Source organism: Eurypyga helias, unplaced genomic scaffold (assembly GCF_000690775.1).
Source record: "Eurypyga helias isolate BGI_N326 unplaced genomic scaffold, ASM69077v1 scaffold8450, whole genome shotgun sequence".
Lineage (NCBI taxonomy): Eukaryota > Metazoa > Chordata > Aves > Eurypygiformes > Eurypygidae > Eurypyga > Eurypyga helias.
Genome location: NW_010226223.1, coordinates 22,340 through 30,269, shown reverse-complemented (window position 1 = coordinate 30,269; position 7,930 = coordinate 22,340). Strand labels below are relative to the sequence as shown.

General features: G+C 43.7%; 2 protein-coding genes across 2 annotated transcripts in view; one reads left to right on the top strand and one right to left on the bottom strand.

The window, feature by feature from the left end:
* Nucleotides 1–641: 641 nt before the first annotated feature.
* LOC104510007 (ADP/ATP translocase 3) lies at nt 642–3,194 on the top strand (the record flags this gene model as incomplete). Its single annotated transcript, XM_010152140.1, has 3 exons — nt 642–1,128; nt 1,876–2,016; nt 2,512–3,194. Coding segments are annotated over 3 exons (786 nt in total), but the record flags the coding sequence as incomplete, so codon positions are not given.
* Nucleotides 3,195–5,853: 2,659 nt separating this feature from the next.
* The window catches only part of LOC104510018 (granulocyte-macrophage colony-stimulating factor receptor subunit alpha-like), a 14,906-nt gene continuing 12,829 nt past the window's right edge, over nt 5,854–7,930 (bottom strand). Inside the window, exon 13 of the mRNA XM_010152150.1 lies at nt 5,854–5,922. Within this exon, the coding sequence (XP_010150452.1) occupies nt 5,854–5,922 (69 nt within the window). The remainder of the gene's footprint in view (nt 5,923–7,930) is intronic.

Genomic DNA, 7,930 nt, shown 5'->3' with positions numbered 1-7,930 from the left:
CGGGCACCGGCCTCGCCGTGCGGCCCTGGTCTTGCCGTGGGCGGACGCCGGTCGCCTCCTGCCCTTACCTTCCCCCGCCGGCCGGGGGTTCTCGGCTGAATGCGGGGCTCCCCGGAGCCCGCAGGCCCGCCACTGCCTCTCTGCTCCAACTAGTCCCAGCCTCCACGTACGTGTCGTGTGCCCGCTCTTCTTCAGGCCTGGCCCAACCTAGTGGCAAGTCTGAGCTCTGAGGAAGCTCAGCAGCAGTGTTAAGCCTTTTTCTCTGTCTTAGCCTTGTTCAAGACCCCCTGTATCTGGTTATGTCTTCATGCATGCTTTTTTTTGAGTGCATGTATGTGTAAAACTTAGGCTTTTACTGCTTGAGAATCAAGTCAATCTTCACGTTCTTTGGTCTTCACCAAAATAGAAATACATGTCAATTCTTCTTATTAAGATTCAGACTGGCCCAGCAGCTTTTGCTTCTCAGGAGGTTTGTTATCACAGCTGCTTTGACATAGTAAACAGAGGTTTATTCTCAGTGTGCAACTGCCATCGAGCATTCAGGCTTCATGCCTCTTAGTTTTGCAGTATAAGCAGCCTTAGCCCAGCTGTAGAGCGGGCCTGCCAAGGCATACAGTCAAAATACATGTTTCTATTTGCAGGTACAACATGCAAGTAAACAAATTGCCGCTGATAAGCAGTACAAGGGTATCATCGATTGTGTAGTGCGTATTCCAAAGGAACAAGGAGTGCTGTCCTTCTGGAGAGGAAACTTGGCAAATGTCATCAGATACTTCCCAACTCAAGCTCTCAACTTTGCCTTCAAGGATAAGTATAAGCAGGTGTTCTTGGGAGGTGTAGACAAGCATACTCAATTCTGGAGGTATTTTGCTGGTAACCTGGCTTCTGGTGGTGCTGCTGGAGCCACTTCCCTCTGCTTTGTCTACCCCTTGGATTTTGCAAGAACCCGTTTGGCTGCTGATGTTGGAAAAGCTGGTGCAGACAGAGAATTCTCTGGTCTAGGGGACTGTCTAGTCAAAATTACCAAGTCTGATGGTCTGCGTGGCTTGTATCAAGGGTTCAATGTCTCTGTCCAAGGCATCATCATCTATAGAGCTGCCTACTTCGGAATCTATGATACAGCAAAAGGTAAAACTTCAGAGAGGATCGGATAAACCTGTTTTCAGAATTGTATTGTCTCCTTATGTCTGTTCTTGGACGTTACTCGTTGTCTGTAGTAACTACAGCTTACATCAGTGTGGAGGGGGAGGGGGTGTCGGTGATACTGCAGTGTTCAAGGCAAACCTCTGGCATGTGTTGATTGATGGCAGCTGGCTGCTCTCAAATACTCCTGGTTTTGTACTTGTCCTTGAAGGAGTTTTTCCTAATGCCAGCAAACCATGTTGGTCATGATACATAATCACAAGTTCTGTTTTGTTCAGTCCATTACTGTAGTATATTAAACCAATTCCGGTGTGTTTATCAGAATTGGGACTGAGCGGTGCCTTTATGAAGCGCTTGTTTGTCAAGCCTCATATTTCGGCATGCAAATTGTTGATGTTAGCTTTTAGTTTAATACAATTCACGGGGACTTATTTTAGTGATACTTATTTCTACATAGAGTAGGGAATAGCTAGATCTCTTAAGTCAGCTTGAAAAGAATCTGGTGCCTAAACATTACCTGTTCTGATTACTGAGGAAGAAAAATGCTGCGAATTTCCTTAATTTTATTTTTTAATATTGTTTCACCGTGTTTAAATTTAATCGGATGTCTTGCTGCAATGGCAAAATATGGCTTTACATTGTTTCATAATACTTTGTCTAATGAAGTAGCTGTTGTGCAGTGAGTGAACTGGAGGAGGAAGATAAAAAGCTAATTACTTCTTTTTATTGCAGGCATGCTGCCAGATCCCAGAAATACTCACATTGTTATCAGTTGGATGATTGCCCAAACAGTGACTGCTGTGGCTGGTGTGGTCTCCTACCCTTTTGATACAGTGCGGCGTAGAATGATGATGCAGTCAGGACGCAAAGGAGGTAGGCTGGTAACCTGTGCAGTTCTTCAGGCAGCGTTAACGAGATGAACTGCTTTTTCCTAATAGTCCTCCCTCAGCACTTAGGGCTCCTTGTTCCATAAATCTGATTTAAGTTATATATTACCTTTAAATGGTGTGAGGAAATGCAGTAGGGTTATAACGTGGTGTTTGTCAGGAATTATGCTGAGGACTTTTTTTTTTATAGAATGTGAAATGGGCAAATGGACTGCCTGTTTGCAATGACAAATTAAATGAAGGCAATTAGGAGACAGTATAATTGCCAAAAAGAAGGCTTAATGTTTTTATTTTGTGACTTACCTGCCTGCCTAGTTATTAGAAGCTAAGAAGCTTTTCTGTTGCCTGAAGTAGTATTGTGTTAGTCTTTAAAATGTGGTTTGGGACATCTCAAAGTAGCTAGAGAAGAGAAACAGGGCAGTCAAGTACATCTTAATGCAATTATAGGAGTTAAAACTGACTCTTCACTCTCTCTCTACAGCTGATATCATGTACTCTGGAACAATTGACTGCTGGCGCAAGATTGCAAGGGATGAGGGAGGAAAGGCGTTCTTCAAGGGTGCATGGTCTAACGTTCTCAGAGGCATGGGGGGTGCTTTTGTGCTTGTGCTGTACGATGAGTTCAAGAAAGTCATTTAAGCAGCCTAACTAGAATTGGAAATCAAGTTGAGCAGATCATGTAGAATAACTATCATTATGGACCATTGACCGTCAAGAAATTCCTGTGAGTCTTATTTATCGGAGCCAGATGATGTTTGTAGATGGGGCTAGAAACTGACACAGAGGACTGATCCATTTCTCAGTAACACACATGAATACACTGAATCTGGCAATTCAGTGGTGGTATCTCTTTTTTTTTCCTATCCCCCCCACCCCCCAGCGATGAGGAATTGAGTGGTGTTGGTTCTGGGTCCAAAATGGCTGGGTCCAATTTAGGCAGAAAATGGTTTGCCTGTGGATCAGTCTCCGGTTTCCAGTCCTATCTTCTAGGACCATAAAATTGTATTTGACAGTACTTGCTAACAAATCATGTTCTTTTCCACTTGTACTGAAGCACTATGTACCATTTTGCACAGCTGAACATCTAGCAATTTTGTTCTTAAATTGGGGCATTCTGCTGTAAAACAATAAACATACTTACTCTCTGTGTTGAAATTACTACATAAAAGCTTTGGGAAAGCCTCTTTTGTTTGGCAACTTGTTTCAGGTGATGGGCAGTCTGATAACACTGACCCTGCACTCTAACGTGTTTAAGAAACCACTGAATGTGAGGGCTTGGGGGGGCGGGGGAAGCATGGGTTACACTAACAGGAACCACTCCCATTCTTTGTGCCTGATCCTGTGTGATGGGCTGCTGCAAGTGGCTTTTTGCATGATTCTTAGAAATTGATCTGCAACTTTTCGTAGTATTTAAAATGGGGGCGGGGGAGGGGCTTCTGTTGCGGTGCTAGGAGAATCCAAAGTCCCAAGGACAGTCAAAGTAATACTCTTGCCCTTGGTAAACAGCTTAAAACGAAGCTGTTTTTTCTTCTTTAATCAGTATAGAAAGCAACGTGGTGTTCATGCAAAAACCCAGGAACCTCATAAATGCCTTCAGCTCCTCAGTAACCTACGTGTTGTGTTTTTGCTGCTGTTTAGGATGCTGGTTGTGCTGTTTGAGATGCTGTGTTTGGCCTGATCTGTAGCACTGGTCAGTACCTCTGGGGGAAGTGAATTTGGTCTGAAACGAGGCTCATTCTTAATAGTCAGAGTTAGTGCGTGGGAGGGGATGTGTCTGCTTCTGTGTAGCTGTAAAATCTAGGTCAGGGTAGGTCAGCCCCCGATATTAACTGCTTGATGTCTTGTTCTGGGGGTTGTCGGGAGACCAAAACCAGATCGAATCACTTCTCATAACGCTGTTTGGGATAATGTAATACCTTTGTGCCGTTCTTCCTATGTACATAGTCTTGCTTTTGTACTTTCTAGTCCGCAAAGACAAGGTAGGGGACCAGTAAAGGAAAACAAAGTCTTCATCTTCTTAAGAACTCTCCCCATATCTTGAGAAAGAAAGTGTGTTGTATGAGTCAGGGGAGGCTGGCTGAGCTGTCTTGTTCTTTTGTGTGCCTTCTGAGGTTGCTGTTCAAGGTGAAGTATTGAAATGAACGACTGGGCTTTGGCTGATTGTTGCCTTGCTCTCAAACGTAATTTACCTTTCCCCTTCCCCCTTCGCTGTTGCGGAAACACTGCTTTTCAGCCTCTGAATGTAAGTACAGCTGCTCCCTGTGCAGGTTTGGAGCAAACCTGATGTACCTGCTGCAAGGGGGTTTGTCCTGATCCGTAGAGGTAGTGCTCTCCTGGTCCTGGCAGGTCATTTGATGTCACCTTGCCAATCAAACCTGCTGTTTTCAGTTGTAATTAAATTGATTTTTGGAGGATGAGGAGGAGAGTTTTTGTTTGTAAATACATTGCTTAGGTTTGTGTTCTACATCAGCGGCTTGAAAGATGGAATGACAAATACCTCACGTGACTTCCCTGGGAGTGTGGTGGCCCTAGCTGTGTGAGGAAGAACCAAACATGACAATTACTTGAGCAGCCCCTGAAAGGGGCAGGGCATTTTTTACCACCACTATGCCCCCTACCCCTGTCCCCTACAGAACTAGTTTTTAACCAGAAGAAATAGGAAAATAGGTCAATGCAAGTGTAGGAAGTTTTGGTTTTCTTTTTTTTTTTTCAAGTGGAACTGCAATTTACCGAAGCTGTGCGTTCAGCATGTGCTGCTTGGTGGTTTTTTGTTTTTAAGTATGTGGCTTCCCTCTAGTCATGCAGCGGCAATTTTCAATGTATGATTATGCAGTGTGGGAACATAAGAGGCAAACAATAAATGAGACTTTTAAAAAAAGCATTTGTATTCTGCCTTATTGAAAGACTTGTTAAAATGTATTTATTCTGAAAAATATTGTTAACAGGAAAAGATCCGGAATTTGTATAAGATACTGGCATGTAGAGCTCATATTTATCAAAGTGATTGGAAATGGAGCTTGCACACTGAAGGGAATAAATAGTCATGGGTGTGAGGAAATCTTTATTGACCTGTAATAAGATTGAATAATGGGATTTTAAATATTTCATTCCACTTCTCACAACTGTTGCACTGGATTGTTCCAAGATTTACGTACCGTCTGCGTCAAGCCCATTTTCATATTGCAGGGGTTCGCGTTCCCGCTGGAAGTAGGGAACACGTGGCCTGTCTGACTGGCAGCTCAGCGTGAAGAGTTCCCTTTTGGCAAGTGTCACCGTTTCCCATTTTCTGCCTGGCGTGAAGTGTACGGAACATGCTGTGGGGGTTTGGTACCGCGGGTTGCAAGGTTGAAGGGCGATTGTAAATGTGCTCTAAATAACTAGTTTCTGCTTCAGCAAATACTCGGGGCGTCTAAAAACGATAACCTGGGAAAGTTAATGGCTGTTTCCTGGGAGTCCCATAGGGAATTGTTTATATTCAGAGAAAAGCAGCATCATGGCAGTGAAGAGGGGGAAGTAACAAGTTCCTTGCGTTGTGGGCGAGAGGCCCCGTCTTGCCTTGTGAAGCGAATCTCAGCAGGGATTAAGCAAGTGTTCGCAGTGGGTGTTTGCAGGAAGGCTTAGCTTCCAGGGAAAAGGGGACGTTTTAACTGAATTTTCTCAGCCTTTTTTTCCCCCTGATCCATTTTAGGTGGATTTTTATGTGAGAAATAGCTTTATAGGAGATTGTATTAATTTATACTCTGCTTTGAGGTACTCCTTGTCGGGACCATCCATGATTTTCTTTCATGTTGTGGAATCCCAAGTGCGTTCCCATTTTGGAAAGTTAGGTCATCTCTTCAACCATAGTTATTTCCTCCATACAAGGTTTTTTGGGTAGATTTACATACTCTGTCTGAAAAGAAAGAAAATTCTGTGACATGCAGTAAGCTACCGAGTCAGGGTTGATCAGAGAACAGTTCTGAATGTTAGGTACACGGCCAAAGCCTCTTTGTCTTACTATTTCAGTGCATAAGGAATGCTTGCAACGTGTGAGTAAACCAGTTTTAAGGATTGTGTGTTTTCTAACACGTATGATCTGTAAGGAAGGAAAATGAGTAAAAGTTGATTTAAATGCTGGACAACCTTAACTGAGGCAATGGAAGACACTTACTCAGTGAGCATTGCCGAAGTTTGCCATATCCAGGTATTAACTAGACTTAACAGAAAACATTTTGGTTGCTATCGCATGGTTTTACGTTGGTTAAATGAGTTTAAGTGTGGAATTTGCTAGGTAAGACCGCAGCACTGATGCAGAGCTTGGGGCTTAAAATATCCAGTGAAGACAAATTTTTTAAATGTAGAATCAGAATGGTTGGGGTTGGAAGGGACCTTAAAGACCATGTAATTCCAACCCCCCTGCCATGGGCAGGGACACCTTCCACTAGAGCAGGTTGCTCAAAGCCTCATCCAGCCTGGCCTTGAACGCTTCCAGAGATGGGGCATCCACGGCTTCTCTGGGCAACCTGTTCCAGTGCTTCCCCACCCTCTCTGTGAAGAATTTCTTTCTGATATCCAATCTAAACCTCCCCACTTTCAATTTAAAGGATATTAGGAGGGATAGTACTGGGAAATGGATTAGAGGAATGCAAGGTGTTTGATGTACTGTGGGAATTGGTGTGATCTGACAGCGAAAGGGGAAACTGACAGCTCTTTAACAGGAGTATTGAGGATACCAGTGCAATCTCAGTGCAGGAAGGTTAGGGCTGTGAATCCTGAGGCTTTTCAGTGACCCAAGGAAAAGTTGTGTTGTGAAACAGGACAAGTGAGGAGAAAATATGAAAGGTTGTTGAGCAACCAAGGATTAAATGAGGAAATGCAAGCTTTAAATAGGTGTTATCAGCAAAGGATGTTACAGGTTTGAAAACACTTCATGGATACATCAGCAGTAGAGGCCAGGAAGAGGTAGTCCTGGTATGCCAGTGGAGAAAGAGAACTCTCCAGAGAACCCATTTTTGCTTTATCTTCTGTCATTCTGAAGAATTACAGCATTCAATCAGTGTTAAAGATACCCGAGTGTTGAGAGAAGGTAAACTAAAGTTAGGCTTTAAGGCTAGATTAAAATAGGCAAAGGGTCTAGAAGCTGTTCAGACGTGTCGTGAGATGTACGCGTTATCTCCGCAGTGCCTGTTGGCAGGTGCGGGCCCCACCTGAGCTGAGGGCTTCACTTGAACTCCAAGAATCCCTGCTGATAAGCTGCTGCCTGTGTGGCAGTGCCTGTGCCACCCTGTGCAAAACTACATTCACATGGGCTTTTGGGTTGGGGTGCAGTGATTTGAGTAATTCTGGCAGTATGTGCACAGGAATTTGGAATCTGCTCGAGGTCAGTAAAAGCAAGCAATCTGGAGGGCCTGCAATTTTTGAAGGACTGCTTGGGTATTTCATTAGCAATTACTGCTTAATAATTTGATAGGCCATGGGCTGTGGCTCTGTAGCCTCAGCTCTGGAGTGAAGTGGTGAGATGTTGGTCATTTATAACTTGAAGTACCTGAGGGAGCGCATACAAGTTACATTGCTATCTGCTCTCTGTTAAAGCTGAAGATGATAGGACCAAAGCCATGTAAGGCAGGACAGTGTGCTTGTATATAGTTACCAAAAATAGAGAGTTATAGGAGTAAGAGCTTTGAGGATTCTTTATAAGGGACTGAAGGAAAAGGTGAGATGTTGGGCATTTATAACTTGAAGTGCATGAGGGAGCGCATACAAGTTACATTGCTATCTGCTCTCTGTTAAAGCTGAAGATGATAGGACCAAAGCCATGTAAGGCAGGACAGTGTGCTTGTATATAGTTACCAAAAATAGAGAGTTATAGGAGTAAGAGCTTTGAGGATTCTTTATAAGGGACTGAAGGAAAAGTCACTTCA